The sequence below is a fragment of the Oryctolagus cuniculus genome, chromosome 15, assembly GCF_964237555.1.
Source record: "Oryctolagus cuniculus chromosome 15, mOryCun1.1, whole genome shotgun sequence".
Taxonomy (NCBI): Eukaryota; Metazoa; Chordata; class Mammalia; order Lagomorpha; family Leporidae; genus Oryctolagus; species Oryctolagus cuniculus.
The window spans coordinates 32,810,584-32,831,066 of NC_091446.1; the positions used below are offsets into that span (position 1 = coordinate 32,810,584).

The 20,483-nt window shown below is 35.5% G+C and overlaps 1 protein-coding gene across 28 annotated transcripts in view; it reads right to left on the minus strand.

Moving 5' to 3' along the window:
- The window catches only part of LCOR (ligand dependent nuclear receptor corepressor), a 129,211-nt gene that overhangs the window by 27,463 nt on the left and 81,265 nt on the right, over nucleotides 1-20,483 (minus strand). For 11 of the 28 annotated variants that reach the window (XM_051823443.2, XM_051823447.2, XM_070057456.1 and 8 more), the window contains 2 exons: nucleotides 17,911-18,198; nucleotides 15,169-15,262 (listed from right to left, as the gene is read on the minus strand). In XM_051823443.2, the coding sequence (XP_051679403.2) occupies nucleotides 15,169-15,262; nucleotides 17,911-18,148 (332 nt within the window). In that variant the 5' untranslated portion in view covers nucleotides 18,149-18,198. Of the gene's footprint in view, nucleotides 1-3,295; nucleotides 12,640-15,168; nucleotides 15,263-17,910; nucleotides 18,199-20,483 lie in introns of those variants that run through there. The other 17 variants (XM_070057467.1, XM_051823455.2, XM_070057461.1 and 14 more) reach the window with 3 other exon arrangements.

Sequence of the window (20,483 nt, forward strand, 5' to 3'; positions counted from 1 at the left end):
TTAGGCAGGTAAGATTCAACTTAAGACCACATAGTTAAGAAACTATAAAGCCTGCAATTATTTTATCATGTTAGTATTAACAAAACTGAAAACATCATTCTGTATTCTAAAACCAATGGCATAACCACATTTAGAGCTTCTGGCTCCAAGGAGTTCTCTTCTGTGTTGCTTACACTTCACACATTAATAATCATAGTTCAAATATGAAACATCTCCTTTTTAAGCCCTATTTTTCAAGACCTACTTCCTTTATGAGGGGTTCCCCCAGTCATCAATTAATGCTGATTTAACACTCAAGTTTTATATGCAACTTCTTTATTGCTAATTTCATGATACAGATTTCATTCTTTTCCTAAAATGTGATGTAAGTTTATTTAAGAATCAAACTAAATTAACAGTTGAGATTTAATTAGCTAAAACAATCTGGGTGCTGGCATTGTGGCATAGCAGGTAATGCCACCGCCTGGGACGCTGGCAGCCCATATGGCCATCAGTTCATGTCAAAGTTGTTCTATTTCTGATACAGCTCCCTGCTTAATGGCCTGGGAAAAGCAGAGGATGGCCTGAATGCTTGTGTCACTGCCATCCATGTGGGAGACCAGGATGAAGCTTCTGGCTTCGGCCTGGCCCAGTCCTTGTCATTGTGGCCATCTAGGGAGTGAATCAGCTGATGGAAACTTTAAACACTTTCAAATAAATAAATCTTAAAAATAATTAATTAAAAAAAAAAAAACCCTGAATCTAAAAGAAAACTACTAGTAGGAAAAAATTCCTCATTCTAACTCTGATTTGACTTAAGACTGCCAAAGTGATGCAGAGAGAAGTATAACAGTTTGGAATCATGAATATTCCAGGCAACTCACTGCGTGAGGAGGGACAAGTCCACTAAAGTCCCAATGTTTCATGTTTTTCTCCTCAAGATTAAAATGAAGTCAATCAAAACTTCTTGTGGTGGCAACAGTGTCAAGACTTAACACTACCTAAACAACATACCAGAAGATAGTCAATCTTATGTTTTTTTTCAAACACAATTAAAAAGTGAATCTTGTGAAACATTTTGAAAATACATAATGTCTAAGCCTCACTCCCATAAACGGACTCTAGTGTAGAACTGAGACACCTGTATTTTTAAAAGGTCAGTTCTAACTGAGACTGATTACACCAGCAATCCCCAGAACTCTTTGTGCCCTGACCTTCAAGGTAGAACTAGCCTGCACACAATAGAAATTATGAGGAACAAAATTTAAAACTGGAATAAAAATGTAACTGCTCAAGCTAATATCTGTAAAAGTATAACTACATTCATAGTCATAATAAAAACTTAAAGCAGGCAAGATGTATATAAAAGGTATCTAAAATGACATCTAGATCTTTCCCTGCCTCCTGTAGAAAACGTCGCAATACAAGGGTGAGACCTGAGTTTATTAGACCTCATTAGTAAATACGGGTTGCCACTGCATTTTCCCATGCTTGAAAGGAATGAAGTTTGTGTATTTGTGCCACATTTAATAGAAAATTACATTTTAATAGATCCAGAGTTGAAAAAGGCTTAAAAACCTTTCAGTCTAACACCCTCACTTTACAGATGAATAAACAAGTGATTTTTCTAGCATGCCATGCTGAACGATGAATACAACTATTTAAATATTACCAGTCAATAAACAACAGAAGAATTCTTACATGCCTATACAAGCTCCAGAGGATTTAACAGAACAAATATGGACAGTTTTGCTTACTTTCTGCATTCTAGTTGAACTGTTCACCAAATCATGGCTTAAAGAGTTATATACTCAACAACCTTTTATTTTTAAAAGAATTTTTGTTTTAAGAATCTTTTCCACTAACCTCTTCAAAAAAGCCTGTTTGCTCCAGTTTTAAAATGCAATATTCGTACTGCCGTATTCCTCTAAAGCTCAACGATCTGTAAGTTGAATATGATGCATAAAATGGTGTTAAAATGCTTACCTTTTGGAAACAAATGATAAAGCAGACACTGAATATTAACAAGAACTGTTATCTACTATGTTACTAATTAAATACTTCCTATTAAAAAGGGATAATTCACTCATTTTAGCTACAAAACCCAACAATAGGGGCTGGCATTATGCGTAGAGGATGAAGCCACTGCCTGAGATACTGGCATCCCATATGGGTGCCAGTTGAGTCCTGGATGCTTCTGCTTCTAATCCAGCTCCTTGCTAACGGCCTGGGAAAGCAGCAGAAGATGGCCCAAGTATTTGGGTCCCTCCCATCTGTGTGGGAGACCCAGATGAAGCTCCTGACTCCTGGCTTCAGCCTAGCTCAGCCCTGGCTGGTGCGGCCATTTGGAGAGTGAACCAACAGATGAAAGATCACTCTCTTTGCTTCTCCCTCTGACTTTCAAATTAAAAACAAAAACAAAAACAAAAACCAACATCATATGACCTAGAGTATATTTTTACAGTTGAATAGAAGCGTCTGGCAAGAGAAATTCAGTATGGGGGCAGGTGGAAGAAACACAAGTCCACAACTCAGGATCCAGCATGAAATGACTCATTCTACTTTCTCCATTCAATTTCCCTTATGCTACTCCTGTTCCTTCACATGATTTCCCTAACTCCCACACTGTTAAGACAGAGGGGCTCCTGAATTAATCCCCCAAATATCAGCAGAATCAGAAAAGAAAAACTGCTTTAAGACAAGTCCTTTTTTCAAAACAATCATAACTGAGGCGCTAAACATCAATTGGCAAATAGGATTATTACAATAAAACACGTTTTAGGAGATGCTGAACTGTAACAATTTGGTCTTTTATTTGTCCTAGTAAACAAGAATTACCGTCCCAAGGATCAGAACTACAATAACCATAAGGACTGGCAATACTGTGTCTGTACTTGGTATCTCCAGAAATGAGCTAACAAAAATAAGTAATCATTGTTCTTTTTTGGCAAGCAATCCCAGCATAAAATTTTACTCTAAAAACATTATGTCCAGCCAAATCATGAAAACATCAATACACCCTGTTTGGCTGAATAGAGTTTTTAAATGAAAATAATCCAATGCCGAAAACTGAGGTAGTCCAGGGCAAGTACCAAGTTAGTAAAGACTTGAGTTACAAGATGTTTTTGCACCTGAATACTGAAGTGAAACTTTGTTAGCAGCAACTTTTAATTATCTGAGATTTCATCTGCAAAGAATTTATCATAAAAAATTACCAACTCTGATTATCACAGGCATTTCACAGCATACTCTCTTAACCCTGTTTTTTCCTTTTTAAGCACCAAAATCTTAGGAAGTAGAAACCAAGCTTTCAAAATAGTTTTTCACAACAAAATTTATTAGAAGAATAGTGGTTTTGAAAAGTCTAGCATCCAGTGAGAACTACCATACACAACATTACAGCTGGGAATGTTTCTCCAAAATGTCATGGTCAAATAATACAATGGAACCATTAAATCTTACACATGCACGAAAGAACTAGCGCTTCTGACATACAATGCAAAAAAAAAAAGGGGGGGAGGGAGAACCACATGGATTAAAATTTTAAGTACTCATCACATACATTAAGACACAGCTTATTTTAGTCCAGTCAAAAATCAGAACTGCATTAAAAAATTTAACGTAGTGCAATCAAACCAAAAAAACTTAATTTGTGATCATAAGTGCTCTACTACATAAACATTGATCATAGCAAGAAACAAAAAGTTCAAATCACACAGTACAAAAAAATCTGTAAATAAATATAAACTACAGTACAAGAGAAATATTAAATTATACAATTCTGTCAAACTGTAAACAGTATATTGAAATGAGGTCCATAAGAGTAAAGGGGGTTCCTGTTTTGTTGCCTGACATTTGAACTTCTAGAAATCTGAAAGATGCCATTTCCCATATCTTCAAAGGCTATGGGTTTTATATATGGAGAGAATTTATTTTAGATGTAAGATATCAAATACTAAAGCAGAGGAATAATCTATCTTGTTAACCACAGACAGTACTGTAGAAAGCAAGAGTTTTTAAGAGACAAGTCTTAACATTAAAGATGTGAAGGACTAAAATACTGAAGTTAGCACTTCACATCGGAAGAAACTTGTCACTGGGGACTTCAAGGATACAAAATACACTGACGAAACTGCTGATACGCAAACCTAGACCTCTGCTAATTTTTTGACATTTTACATACTCATGTTACTACACCAACTTTGGCAGAATCACTACTGGTAAACTCAAAGCACTTCTGGCCCAATGGTTCCATCACAGTGGCCAGTGCACAGAATTCTCTAAAGACATTGCATAAACTAGAATGTAGAGGTCAGACACCCAAGGACCAGTGCTTGAATTTAGTAGTAGCTATGGTGAAGAAGCAAGAGCCACATCAAGGAGGAGCTGCATCTGCTAGTTTACAGAAGCAGCTAGGAATGTCATTTAATTGTGCTGGCTACTAGTGGCATTGAAAAATTTTTAACTGTGTATGTGTGCTGGCAATTTATTTATGCACATTTAAATAAAAATACACTGTTAACAGGAACCCCCATATTATCTGCTCAGTAGTAATAACTGAATATATAGAATGCCACTATAAGAGTGTGAGGCACCGTGTGCTGGAGAGTAATATGCAGCTTTAAAATCTGTTTGGCTGAGTTATACCTGGATACCTGAACTGAGTTTTTAAGTTGACATTCATCAAAGATGTGCTACCAGCACGTCAAAATAAAAGCAAACAGAAAAATACAAGTCACTGTTAGGTTTAAGAATAGCATCAAAGTACCTGAATTGAGTGAGAAGAGTGTGTAAACTGTCCCTGAGGGTTTTTAAACAGTGTGTACAAGTTGGATTCCTAAGAACATTAGTTTTATTTAACAGCGTGGACTGATAAAATACCAATGTCTGACAGTTTAAAGTGGAGGTTATAAAGAATTATATGCAAACACTCCAAATGTATAGTTTATACATTTTTTTTTTTCCAAAGCAGCAACAAGGTGCTGTAAAGTATCCATCCCATCCGAACACGCAACATGTGGGAGTCACTGATAAAGGTTTCTTAGTCTGGTTTTCTGACAGCACAGCATATCAATATCCAATGACTATATCTTTCCTAGATCAGAATGTAACTAATTTCGACTAGCAATATAGGATTAGACTTTTAATCAAACACTTTGCTATTACATACTAAAATTCCTTAAACTTACTAATGCTGGTAATACTAATCTAGTTAATTATCCCCCCACCCATTTTAGAAATATACCCTTCCACAACTTAAAAACATTAAGATCCATTTTCAGTCCTCTGATGTAAAAAGCATGTCAGTGAATTAATATTAAAAATTTACACAGTAAAAAGGCTTGAATTTCAGCCAAAGATTCTAAATACTGCTCATTCCCTGAAGACTTAAAAGGGGAGAGAATCCCTACCCATTTTCCTAGTGATTTATTTTTCTAAAATGGTCTGATGCAATTTTTAATTTGGGGGAATTTTTCCCCTCAATTTCTCTCAAATTCCAAATTCTTAAGCCTGAAACGCTTAATGAAATGGGGAAAATGAGGCAATCACTTGGAATTGCTAGAAAGGTACAAAATGTTATTGTCTTTTTTAAAATAAGAATTATTTATATAAATGTGATCTGACCCCATATCATGTAGTATGTTTTATATTTTTAAATAATCATCCTAAAACATACAGTACCTAAGACTCTGAAGATAAATTAAGACTTTAGTGTTGTAACAGAAAAAGTGCTGAATTATCCCTTTTCTAGTACTTTAAACATTTTGGACAAGTGCTTTTCTAGTGACAGTAAAGTTACCTATATACCCTTCTATCAAGCAGGAAATAAAAGTCATGAAAAAAAAAAAAAAGACTTTTAGGAGTGTAGCACCAGGTATTTAACCAAATAACAGGAATTGTTTCAGTCATTCTGAGGGGGTAAAAATATTCTAGATTGAAATTCTATTTGGCTATTGACTGTTAAAAATCCCTGCTCTACTCTGTCGGTGTCCTGTGTTCAACTATCCCCACCCCCCCTCCCCACCCCAGCTCCTGTCACACTATCCACTGAGAATCTAATCTCTAAAGAGATTATTTTAAAATTTTATGTTTTCAGGACATACCTGAGAAAGGGTGCAATTATGCAGAACAAGGGACCCAAGACTGCACTAATACTGGTTATAGGTTCATAAAATTTTTTCCCAAGACAAATCTAAAAAGTTTAAGAGGTATGGATCTTCAAATACGTCTTACTGCTTTCATTTTTTTTTTGGTATGTGTATAGGGTCATTTCCAGTGTTGAAAAGATCAAAGATCACCTTGAGCCTGTTCAGTGACAGTTCAAGATGGGGTAAAGAGTTCATTTCCACATTCAAACAGTAGAGATTAAGTCTTATGACAATATTTGCTACAGCCAATAAATCTATAACTAAAAGTGCTTGCTTTCCACCTTTTATTGATACAGCTCTAAGTGAACTGGAAACCTTAAAATCACCCCCCAAAATGGTTGCAGATTAACTATTTTATAGTTTGTCAAAACACTAATTAGCCTTGATTCTCACTTTCAAACGTAGATGGCCCAACTTCACATTATCTATCCTGTGACTCACTTTTAGCATAATAGGGAAGAATTTTTAGTGTCTTCTCAAAAGTCTACATACTTTCCCATTCTACTTTCCACCACTTTTCCCAAACTCCTTCATAACACTTGGGGCACATAGCTAGTGGGCTAATGTCCACTTCTTTGAAAGGTGATGCCAAAAGTATCTGGGAATAAAAACAGCATACGCAAAAGAACTTCTATTTCCTCTTTAGTCATCATGCTCACAAATCCTATTCAAGTCTCAAGGACAGAATTAATCCAAAATAAACTAAGAAGATAGAGTCTGGAGATCTGCATTCCTTGTACCACAATCACACTTTTTCCTTTTCAGATATTGAAAGCAATTAGATTTTTAAAAAATCTCTATGTAGCTTAACAGTCTCTCAAATGGGCTGCCTGGCTAAAGCCATCACGTTCTAAGTAACATCGGCCTGACCATGGTATTAATGGCGACCTAATTCTAACGGAAAGGTCACAAGGAAAACAATCTGTTGTTATCTTCATGAAAGCCAAAATTTAATCTATAACTTTCAGTATCTCCTATAAAACATTAAGTGGAACAAATCAATCTATTGCCATATTCCATCACCAATGACAGCAACCTGAATATAAGGAGGAGTGATCTATATGAACATGACCTTGGGCATTTGTTTTTTTAAAGAAAATTATAAAAAGCAAAATGATGTGGTTTCAAAATGAAATCCAGAAGGATAACAGTTGTTAAAGTAAACGACACTAACCTGTCATATATCTTCTGTAACTAAGAATTTCAGCTTCTGACAAATTCAAGCTTCACTATTATGGGTGAATGAAATGAATGAGAATCACTAAGGCTTAGAAACCAAGCCTGGCACCATGTGCTTACTTGGGGTAGGGGGAGAACATGGAGCTCACTAGCAGCTCAAAGTTTGCTATGTACTGCCTAATGACAGAAGGTAGTTACGATATGGGCCTTAACGTTAAAGGTAGTCATTTTTAGTCTAATTTAGAGTTCTCTCCAGAAAATTGGGAACTAAACGTCTCATTGTGCCTTTTATTGTTTTCCTATCTGATCCCACACAGTTCATATCATAAAATGCTGGGAAATAGAAATGCCAATTGGTTGAGGTAATGGTTTATATAAGATAACCAGAGTTCTAAAAGCACTTCAATATTGTAAAGTAAAAGTGTACCAAGTAAAGCTAATACACACTTCACACTTGTTGAGCTTGCTCACCAGAACTGAACAGCAATTAACTTCACATAAGGACCCCTATTATCACACAAAGCCTTACTCATATTCATGATCTGCTGCAGCAAAGGTTTATCAAGCAACATCTAAACTTCAGAATAACAACAAACTCAATATTAAAAAGTATTATACACAAATATAAATTATTTTTCCTGAAAGAGAGACCTTGTCCTTCATGGTATTTGGAGAACAGAAAGAAGTGTATAGCTCATCACAAACATAATTCAGTCACTTATAAGCCTACTGAACAAATTAATGTGATCTGTACTACTGTCAAGTAGGACACTGTGCTGTCTCAGAAATGAGAAAGCCAAAGATAAAAATGCCAACTACATGTCCTTCCACAGAATTAGTGTTTTTGATTTTATAGTGTCATAGCATATCTAATCCAACAATTTTAATTACATTATCTCCTATTATTAGTTCAGATAATGTGGTGTGATTTCAGTAATGTCATCATCCTCCTACTGGAAAATGTGAGTGAAAGAGGCTTTTGTGACAAACACAATTGTGAACTATACTCTCCCATACCATAAAAATGATCAACTGCTGTCTGGGCCATGCAAAACTCTGATTAGCAGAAATTAAGCATGCGAATAGACCAATCTTCATTACATATTTATGAGGACGGCCCCAAACTAGAATATCTACACTGAAAGTGCCAATACAGAATAGTGGCAAAGCAAGAGAGAAATAAAATATTAAGGGATCACTGCGGCACCAAGACTGACAGTCAGCCATGTGATGAGCCACCTCTGAGAAATACATGGTATAATGGAACTCTGAACACAAAATTTAACATTAAAAGTGCACCTGAATATTACAAACTAACTTTACATACCTACAATAAGGTAAAATATATATCTTTTGAAATATTCAGCAGCTTTTTGTTTTTTTTTTTTTTTAAGTTTTTTTTTGAGAGGCTCATGAAATTTAAAAGGGACCACTATCTAATTTCAACCATGCTTCACAAAACAATAATGGCTATTTTATATTGCAGTTACAAATGTAATGCAATTAGTGCTTTAAAATAATCTACACTCAAAAAAAGAGAAAGAGAGACCTTTGGAGAAAATATGCTTATTCAAAAGCTTCTTGGAAAAGAAAATTTACCTGAATATCAAGTCATGACTGATCTCAAGTGTAATGTTTAAAAGCTTCACAGACATGAATATTACAATCTTCAGGTCTCAGGACTTTTAATCTGAGAGAGTTTAGAGTTTGGTTTGTTTTTTAAATTCGCTTTCTAACCAAAACAAATAATAGAAGTACTCAAATTTTCACTATTTACAACTCTCAGCCTACAATCTGAAATGACACAATACAAGTTCTCTTATTTAAACTGCAGCATTAAAGGGTAGGCACACCATTCTTCTGCTGCTCGATTGTCATCCACTGAAACACACATAGAAAATATTTATGTTAGTAAAATGGTCACTCCATGTACACTACAATGACAAAATTTACATAACTCAACTTATACGTCACTTATATAGACTACCACATAGGATTAAACCTCTCTGAACAGTAAAACTCTACAAAAGTTGAACTTTTAGGGCCAGATTTTTAAATGGGCCTTTAATGGTATCTTTCTGAGAGGGGAAAAACCAAGCACAAATTAATTTCTCAAAGGACCTTTTTACAGCAATTTTGGGCTACTCAATAACCCAAACATATCATGCAAAAAGATACCATGGTGCAATTAATTATGTGCTGACAAATTCTTAAGTGTGGAACAAAGGAGGCGTTCCTTCGTAAGCTTAGCCTTTGCTTTCAGCAAACTTTCTATACCTTCCTTCAACTGCAGATGAAAACCATACATTTCATAATGTATTTTTATTGCAACTTCCAGCTAGGCTAGAAAATACTGCACAGTCATGTACTGCTACTTAAATCAAACTGCTTTTTCTGCTGAGACTAGAAAGCTAAGAAAACAGGCTCAGTTGTTCACTGATTAAACTGCTACACAAGACAATCAAAAGAACTGATACCCAGGCTATGTAAGAATGAGCAGTGCATGTTTTTCAATTACAGCAATGGTGTGCCTAACCTTTGAACACATGGGTTGCTGAGGGCAAACTATCCTTAACCTAATTTAATTAACTGCTCCAAAGTTTCCAGGCAAGAATTTAATGCCTTGCAAATATCTACACCTACTTCTCCTGAAACCATTTAAGCATCCATCTGATATCATCAATCTTAACCTTACCAATGCTCCAAATTTCATTAGATTGTACACAAAAGCTCCAATGATTTCTGGTTTTGGTTAAACATATTGAAGGGCCTGACTACCTTTCTCAGGAAATCAGAGTATATGGTATACATGGTGTGGATTTTGTTTTTGCACAATAATTTTAATTTGGTCACAATGAAAAAAATCACATCTTATGAGCTTTACTTATCAGTTATTCTTGCAAAAACTCTAGAAAATAAATTTTCCAAACTTCATTACTATGATTTTAAAAGCCCATCTCAGAAAAAGCTTAAATTTTTAAGGAGTGCTTATTCAGACATGATCTGAAAAGTCCTGAAATGTGTGCTAAACAACCATGAAAAAAAAAAAAAACCACAACAGCTAAAAAACAGAAAAAGGAGCAGGATGCCAAAAAAAATTTCAAATGAAATTAAATAAAAACCAAAAATAATTTCTCCCACCCTTGTATTTGTATTTGGATTAGTTAAAAAAGAAACTCCAATGAGCTTAACTGCTGAATGAATTACTGTTATAACTGATATGCAGCCTAAATCATATTGGGTTACTTTGGGATCATGTTTTTCCTAGCATTATAAACATGGATCTCTTTTAATGTAGATATTGGGCAGACGACTGAGACTGTGAAATCTAAGTATCACTTTTTGTGATATTTTAATTCTTTACACACATTCCTTTCCCTATTTCTCCCATTCCCAATTAACAGATCCTAAATATCTGAAACTAGTTGCTGCAACAACATAGTACATGATCAATTCTGTAAAAGGACTGAATACAAATTAACTTAGTTTGCTAAAATGAGGCATCCTCTACTGTTTCATGTAATGTACCCTGACTGCTCCTGAGTAAAAAAGGAGCTCGTCCTCCATGAGATAAGGCTACATCCTCACTTGTTGGTGAGACCAAATTCTACCCTTAGAAAATCCTAAATGAAATCACACCAAAGGTAGTGTTCAAAGTAATTAACTGAAGCATTTCTGAAGGTAGTGTGTGCACATTTTCCACCTCCTTCCCCTCTGGGTGAGCACTAAATAGATTGCTAATTTATTAAGTAAATTTAATAATGAGAAGAAAATTACAAAATGTAATTGTAAATGACCCAAATTATTATTTAGCACTGAATAACCAAATTTCTTAACTTCAAAGGCTCATTGTTCTTCTTAGTTTTTCTTTAGTTTAATCCTTCAATTAGTTGAATTGTAGAAGAAAAATGTGAATAATTTTTAAAGATGGCTTTCCAATTTGCAATAATAAAGCTCCCAGTATGACAGAGGTGGTTTCTAAAAGGGGGCTTTTTTCTTCTTCTTTTTTAAAAAATAAAAGCAAACATAACTTAAGGAAAAAAGAAAAAAGAAAAGAAAAGCATGCAGGATCTACAGGCAAGGAGTCCACTTCCATGTATCTGTTCTCTGTGAGGTAACTCAATTCTCTTTTGTAGAGAAACATGCAAAAGGCCAAACAATATTCCGAGCCATACTACACATGGAAATTTTAAAATATGCAACATTCAGAATGCACCATTCACCTCTGTACACACAAGTTAATGCAAAATCTGCAAAGAAACAAGTGTCACAGTAAATGAAGTTAGGTGCAAGCATGACAGCTGAACAATGATGCAGTAGTGCTCACCCAGTTTGTACAGTAATTGGCACTCTACAGTATTCCTACTCGTTTTTTGATTCATTTGCACTTTGTGCTGCCTCTCCCTGGGGATCTAATTCAATCTTTACAGAAACATCTGGCCCCTCCGACCTCATTAATTTCATCTTTTTCTTTGGAGGGTTTTTCAAAGTGCCCAGCCTCTCTTTTACTTTGTACTCCAGTGTACTGTGGGGAATCCCATAAATACTCTGAGCTTTGGAAACACTCATTTTTCCACTCATAACCACTGAGATCGCTTCCTCCAGTATCTCACTGTTGTACTGTCTGTAACGCCCTCTTTTCTTCCGAGGCTGCTTGGAGCCAGGGTCTCCTTCTTGATCCGATGTGGGATATGGCTGTCCAGAGGTAGACTGCTCAGCATCTGAGCCCCAAGAATCAGGTCCAGCATCTAACATGCTTTTTCTATTTTGTTTTGGAAGAATAGCCCTTAATTTTTTACTAAGCGCGCTCTCCGTTTGTGAACCCATTACCAAAGAGCTATAGCTGTACTGATCACCAGTGCGAGATTCCCAAGAAAGATCCATTCCTCGAACTTGTGGTATCTTTAAGTCTACAGGAGATGAATGGCTCACATCCTTTTTTCCATCTTGTTTTGCTTGTAGTGCCATTTTTGGAAAGGCAGAGTTTTCTGCAAGAAAAGGAAGGTCACTGATGTTGCTGAGGGCACCATTTCCCCTGAACTTCATGCGGCTGAGGTTGAACTCATAATGTGGTTTTGCCCAAGAGGCTTCCCTGGATAATATTAAGTGTTGTCCATGATTCTGTAATCCAGATGGCCCAAGGCTGGCAGCTGTGGACAATTGGTTTCTGCTCAGTAGTTCTTCACTAATCTGCAGGGATCGAGCCAGTGGAACTTTGAGTGATGTGGAGTGTCCAAAACCTTCCCTGGTTCCATCCTGTAAGCTTCTTGGAGGTACCCCATCACCACTCCGAAGTCCGTCTGGGCGGTACTGGCTGGGTCTCCCAGGTCGCCTAATTGGATGGAAGGAAACTGATGTGAGCAGGACTTGCACAGGTAGGGAGGGATGGGTGAGGGGACCACTCCTTTATTAGAAGGCCTTGCTTGGGTAACATCACTTTGTGTTATTTATTTATTTTTCTCTAAAAATTAAAAACAAAAATGGTCTCAGCAGTTAGTTTTAAAACTTGTTCACAAAAAGAAAAAAAAGGAAAAAAAAAAAGAAAAAGGAAAAAAAAACCCAGGAGCTTTTTGGGCAAAGAAAAATTAAACCTGTTGGCTGGTCTCTGGTTGGGTTCACAAATTTTCGGAGAAAAAGTTTCGCGCAACTGTTTGAAAATAGCACTTTAATTATTAATTACAAAGTAATCATCAGTCTCCATAGATCTACACAGAATTGTGTTACCAATGTGACGTTACCACTAAACAAGTACAGCAATAAAAGAGTAAGTCAAATTATTTATTTTAATGCAAGGTATTCAACATTCATTACAACTAGCTATAAAACAAGCCATTTACATTGCTGGAACCCATAGATAATTGCTCATTTATTCCCACAAACAAGGTGATGCTCAAAAATAAACAATTCCAAATAACATTTCTTATATATATTATATATATATATATATAAATGGCTACCAGCTCCCCGTGTGAGAGAAAAAAACCGAAAGACACACTGTATTGTAACTTACCACAAATCTTCATTTTAAAGAAACTAATAGTTGCAGATACATTGAGTACTGTAATTCTCCATTTGAAATAATTCAAGCTTAAAAAAATTACCCTTTATTTTCCCCCCAAATTTTGTTCCTTAAGTTCCTTAAGTACATAAACAATTTTGTAGCAGTTTTCTTCAACTAAAAAACCTTTCTTCTTGAAATACCAAACCCCTCTTGACATTTCAAGTGGACAGCTTTCAAATAACGTTTAAAAAGTCAACAACCTACACAAAGTTAATACATAGAGGTTTCAATTTCATAATAGGGAAAGAGTGACAAAGCATGCCCAAGGTGGAATGACTACATTAATTAGGTGAAAAAGTGGGACTTTTGCAGACATGTTAAATAAGCTATGTTCTTCAAAACTCCTCAGGGACGGCCGTTATCAGTAAGTAACACAATAAGGAAAACATTGACTATTCAACTAAAATATGGGAGTGTACTGTTGGTGTTGCATTTGTCTTTCATAAAACAAACCCAAGTCTTTCCATTCAGAGTGGATAAACAGAGCAATAATAACACAATGTGTGGACTTGGTAGCCAAGTTCAAGGTGAATCTTAAGCGAGGGATTTATTTATGCAGCCTGCACTTGGGCTTCTTCTGACTGTGTCCTTCATTACAACTCAAATGTAATTTGATACATAAACGGAACCAAAGATTTGGGGCCATTTTGACCTATATTTGTATAGACCACAGTGAAAAACAGGGCTTAATAAGAAAAAAAGATTAGTGAACTACGCAAAATGGATTAAATTATTTTTAGACTGAATAAAGGAGAAGAGAAAAAAGAATAGGATGGAATTTTAGAGAAAGACGGTATATTAGAAGTCAGTGAAGAAATTCTTCAGTTTGAAGGTAATTAAATTGGAAATGACTAATCATTCATAAAGATCTTGATTTTCTTAAGAGAGAAAGACTATCAATATTAAGAGTGGTGACGGGAAAAGCATTTAGTGTCCATCTATTCCTTTAAAATACAATTAACTTGCTTTATGGTTATAGTGTAAAAGTTAAATATACCTACACATTACCTGATTTCAACCTATAAAACTTGTTTTTCATATTTAGATAGAGTTGGTCACAACACAATTTTATGGAAATGCCCTCTCAATATGGTATCTAAATATTTTAATTAATATTTGACCCTTCTAAATATTTACTAGATACACATAGAGATAGGTAATTCTTAAACTATAAAAATTAGGTGGCCAGAGAATTCACTGTAGTCTGGTAAGAGTCATCAAAACTGCACATGTAGTAATGTTCAGATGGTCATCCATCAACATCTACAACCAGTGCTGCACTAAAAAACAAAGAAGTGTATTTCCTGAACTGCCACACAGAATTAAAATTGCAGTTCAAATCAACAACCAAAAGCAAAAATAACCAAAACAAACAAAAATGAGCACATATATACACAAATTCCACCAGGCATATCAAGTTAAATAAACACTGGAACCCGATTTTCATTCAACAACTTCAGCACACATAATACTGTCTTTGTTTCTAAACTTTGGAATTACTTAGCTTGGGTTTCACATTCCCAAACACCCAACAACAAAAAATCCAAGGACATAACTCTTTCTGTAATCATGATTATTTACTGACACACTAAACTGACAAGACTGATCTATATTAGGCAATTCTAGATTGCACATATTATATTTTTACTTGATCAACTAATTAAGTCATTTTACAAAAGGCTCACCTGTAAGACTATTACTCTGAATGGTTGATTTTTAAAGTGTATAAAGGAGACTGGCATCAATCTTTGGAGAATCACCTACATAAAATCATGAAAGTCTACAAGTACTTTCCCTTACCCGTTCCCTTGAGTAGTGGAGCAGCCTGGAGAATGGCTCAGGGAAGTGCTGCCAGCACATGGACTTTTTTTAGTGGACAGATCAAGTACGCCGTCTGTAGAGACACAAAGAAACACCTAAAGATATTAAAACTAGGAGCAAATGTGCACTGAATAGGTAAAAAATGGAAAATGAACAGGCCTAAACAGATACATCAATGATTTATTTCAGTTATTCAATTCAATAACAGGATACTTTTGCTCCTGAAGCAACATAAATTTAGCAAGCATGTTGTATCTAATATCTTCAAGGAGCACATATTTTAGTAATAAAGCTGAAGGAAAGGTAAAACATTACAAAAGATACAAAGATAGTGAAGTATTTGAAAGAACAGTTTACATGGCATGAAGTTCTAAGAATTATCAGAATTTTAATGCCTCACAATATCATACAAATTAGAAAAGCAAATTTCTCAAGAGTTAAATCTACCTGAAACTCTGAAAGCACATGAAATATGTATGTAAAAATTTTAAATAAGATAAAAATTATCTTTAAATGTTTATAAGATTAAATTACAAGCATAAACAAAATAGTAAGATGAATAGATTGTTAATGATTAATAATTGGAGTGTGTCCTAATTATTCTTTGGACAGAAGTGCAAAAAAATGTGTTTTCAGATTAAATCTTTCAGAAAAACTCTGCATATTTATAACATAATTGCTGAAATTTACAAAGGCAAGGTTTTTCAATTAAGAAAACATTAAAACTTGTAGGGCAAAATTTAAAGAAAGAAAAGAAGAATGAAACAATCTTGGCATTAATGATAGCCTGGGAGCATAACCTGAAACCTAGCCCACATCACAAATTAACATTATTATAGAATTAAAAAACTTTCTTTTCCCTCAAAGATATTTTCCCCCCTTACAGGCATACCTAGAAAACAAATGTTATAATTCGCCAACTTATAAAGTTGCCACTCTGTCCAGCATTAACAGAGCAAGATACTAAATGATGTTTCTGATTGTCAGTTGACCAGCAGAAAGGTCTTGTTATCTAGTTATGATAAAAATCACCTCAGGGTAGAATCTACTTGTGTCCGAGGGCACTCTAACTCTCTATTTCAGACTGTTAGAACCAAATATCCTATAAGACATCTAAAAAGCAAATGCACTGCTTAAAATATTTCCAACCAAAGACTTCTAAATCAACTAGGCAATCAATCTGTCTAGCCACATAAGCAACATATTTTGCCTCTGTCTAAAAATACTGTGATGTAAATTGGTAACACTGAAAATCATTAATATAATTTTAAAAATTTTGTCTCATGCATGCTATTGTGTAGTTCAAATTTTTTTTGATAAAAGCATGCTGTCAGCATAACATATCTTATAATAACACTATGTATAAGGAGTTAAATTAGACTAAATGATATCATTGTTTTGTTAACCTCCTTATTAACATTTTTACACCTCTATGCTGCCATTCTAATATAAACCTAAAACTTTTGATGCAATATTTAGAGCAAAGAGATTTTTAATGAAAATTACCAATATGTGGTAAAGAATACAATTCTCAATAAAATGGAAAAGACATAGCTCTGCAAATATGGTAGCCAAAGGCACACTGACTAATGTGAACATGGGACACTAGCAGGCCTTCCATCAGGAATCTCTCAGAACTTAGAAATCATGTTTTCTTTTTCACCACCAGACACAGGGAAAAAGCAAAGGAAAACTACTCAAAGAACACATTCTTAGTAAGAAACTACAGTCACTCCATTAAACATAAAACCTTTATAAATAACTCTGAATAAGCAAAAGATGATCCTTTCAAGAAGTTATTTTAAAATTAATGTACTTTCAAAACAAATATGTACTTATTTCCAATAAATCCACACGTCTTATAACTTTTTTGCCTACTTTGAGATTTCTATGACCATAAACATCTCATTAGCATAGATGCTACTAGTTTCTAATTTGTAGTGATTCAAACAAAGACTGAGCTGAAATGCTCACTTCATCTATGTGAAATTAAAGGTAAAAGGAGTTCACATAGCAACATGAATGTTTAATCTATTTAAGATAAAAAAAACTATGAGAGACTGAAGAAATATTTGCTAAACAAAACAATCTATTCACTTAATGTGGGTCCTCACCAAAAAAATCCCTTTTTTGGAAATATTTTAAGCCTAGTTCTTAATACAGTGCATGTGTATATGTATGTGTTTCTGTATTTATAAAAAACTAAAATCTCTTTTTATACTGAAAGTATTAAACACTTCTGAAATATTTTATTTCTAAGCCTAGACGTTTCTTTTTTAAAATTGTAAATCTGTATTTTTTCCTTTGCAGAGTATAACTTCTATCTGACAGGTGAAGGAGTGTTTCTCAGGTAGGTGTTAATACTGGAACACTGGAGGGTAAGGGGGAAAACTTTTTTAAAGTAGTTTTTAGAAAATGGGCATGACGATATTTTGGAGAGTGCAAAATGCTTCTATCAATACCAAAAAACTTAAGAATGAGGAACAACTATAACCACCTGACTTTCCTGGTTGGTATATCCATCATGACTATCAAGTGCTGACGGGTAAGATTTTATCAACTAGATCTGTACTTCTCCATCACTGAAGAGTCAGGAATAATTTAAGAATCACATTTTTAAAAATTCTGTTATTGCTGCTGGTGCCCTATTTGTCGATATTTTTTTCTCCCCAAATTAAAGCTTTCTGATTGGATAGAGGAGACCTTGATATTAAACCATACCTTGTTCGCTAGGTTCTGACTGAGACTTTCTGACAGTAAGGTCCAGAGGTGAGTCTTGGTCAGCCATGAGAAGTTTGCTGAGCACAGGGTTCTGAGTAGTTGCAGCCGTGGGAGAGGTGGTGACTGGAGATGCTTTCGGCAGGCTTTGGTTCTTTGTGCTATTGGGCTGGCTGGGGTCCTGAGTAGAGCTATTTTTTGAGGTATATTCAGCAGCAAATTGTTGGATCATTCGCTGCATGATCTCACGGGCCACTAGGGGAATATTGGGGTCGGAGACCCAGGGACTGTCTGTAAACAAAGATTTATTTACTTTTAAAGTGGGACAATGTACTAAAAAAAATACAGCTTTCAAGCAAACATAAAATTTCATTTTATTTTTTCAAATACAATATCCTGAAAATAGTATTCACCCTCTTACTTATATTTTAATATCTAAGATTTTGAGTTGCAGATTTTTAGAAATAAAATTTTCATGAAAAATATTTCTCAACATTTCCCCCAACCCCCCAGGATTATGAAACTTAAAAAAGGGATAACAAAAGTAGATCTTATGGGCAAGAATCACTTACCTGATACAGAAATCTCAAAACCCTTATCTTAGGAAATAATTACTCCCCTGTCAACACCTATTAATTCCACAGATTGCCCTAGATTTTCCCATAGCTGTAGCCTCCCAAGTTTTTGAAGTTGGGGTTACTGAGTCTGTTAGTGCTTAATTTCCTTCCTGTTCAAGATCTGAAGGCATGACAAGATTATGGAAAAAGATATTTAATTTAAAGACATATGACAGGGGCTGGCGCTGTGGCATAGTGGGTAAAGCCACCGCCTGCAGTGCCAGCATCCAGTATAGGCACCGGTTCGAGTCCCAACTGTTCTACTTCCGATCCAGCTCTCTGCTACGGCCTGGGAAAGCAGTAGAAGATGGCCCAAGTTTTTGGGCCCTTGCTCCCATGAGGGAGACCCGGAGGAAGCTCCTGGCTTCGGATCAGCGCAGCTCTGGCCACTGCGGCAAATTGGAGAATGAACCAGCGGATGGAAGACTCCGCTCTCTCTCTCTGCCTCTCGTTCTCTGTCTGTGTAACTCTGACTTTTACATAAATAACTAAAATAAATCTTAAAAAAAAAAGATACATGACAGACTACAGTAATAGTTTTCATACCTTAATGTTCATCAAAACTGCTTTCTGGGCTTGTAAAAACAGAGTGAGTCTTAGCCCCAGAATTTCTGATTCAGTAATGCTGGGGTGGGCTCAAAAACCAGCATTTCTGGCCGGCGCCACAGCTCACTTGGCTAATCCTCTGCCTGTGCACCAGCATCCCACATGGGCACCGGGTTCTAGTCTCGGCTGCTCCTCTTCCAGTCCAGCTCTCTTCTGTGGCCCGGGAGGGCAGTGGAGGATGGCCCAAGTGCTTGAGCCCCTGCACTCGCATGGGAGACCAGGAGGAAGCACCTGGCTCCTGGCTTCACATCGGCGCAGTGCGCCGGCCGTAGCAGCCATTTGGGGGGTGGACCAACGGAAAAGGAAGACCTTTCTAACTCTGCCTGTCAAAAAAAAAAAAAAACAAAAAACAAAAAACAAAAAAAAGAACAGCATTTCTAACAAGTTCCTAGATGCTGCTGGTCTAGGGACCACAATTTGAGAAGCCCTGGGCTAGGAATTTATTTGCTAAATTTCAAAATCCTAGGAAAGACCACATATTTTCCCTGAGTTCTTTAAGTATACCCTACCTACTATTAACACAATTGCTAGGGAAGTAATGAAATAACCTCTAAGTTATCCATTTCTAATCAGTGTTAAGTTTTAAATAAAGAGCATACAAACTCATTAATTCACAAAACTTTGAGAAAAGACCTTGAAGGTCAAATGGGGTAAGAAGAAAGTGGAAATTATTTACATAAATATCATATGGCTGTTCTTCCATAGCCTTGGCAACTCATGACAAGAGCCTAGGGAGATTACTGATGCCATAAACAAGAGTGTCAATTTGTTAAGTCAACAATAGGAGTCACTGTGCACTTACTCCTCACGTAGGATCTCTGTCCTTAATGTGTTGTTCAACGTGTGAATTAATGCTATAACTAGTACTCAAACAGTATTTTACTCTTTATGTTCTGTGTGGGTGCAAACGGATGAAATGTTTACTTAATATATACTAAATTGATCTTCTGTATATAAAGATAATTGAAAATGAATTTTGATGTGAATGGAATGGAGAGGGATCGGGAGTTGGGAGGGGTGCAGGTGGGAGGGAAGTTATGGGGGGGAAAAAGCCATTGTAATCCATAAGCTGTGCTTTGGAAATTTATATTTGCTAAATAAAAGTTAAAAATAAAATAAAATAAATATCATATGGCTGTAATCACCACACTGTAAAATCTATCCAGGAGACTGTGCTTCTTGAAAGCAGAAATTTTGCTTAACTCTGTATATCTATCTTGATTGGTACAAAGTGTATTCACTTTAAGGTGAGAAATTAATGGGTTACTCAAATCAATCACCATCAAATAAATACTTTTTATTTGTTTTAAACAAATGACAAATGTGATCTAAAGTAAATGACCTCTACAAATC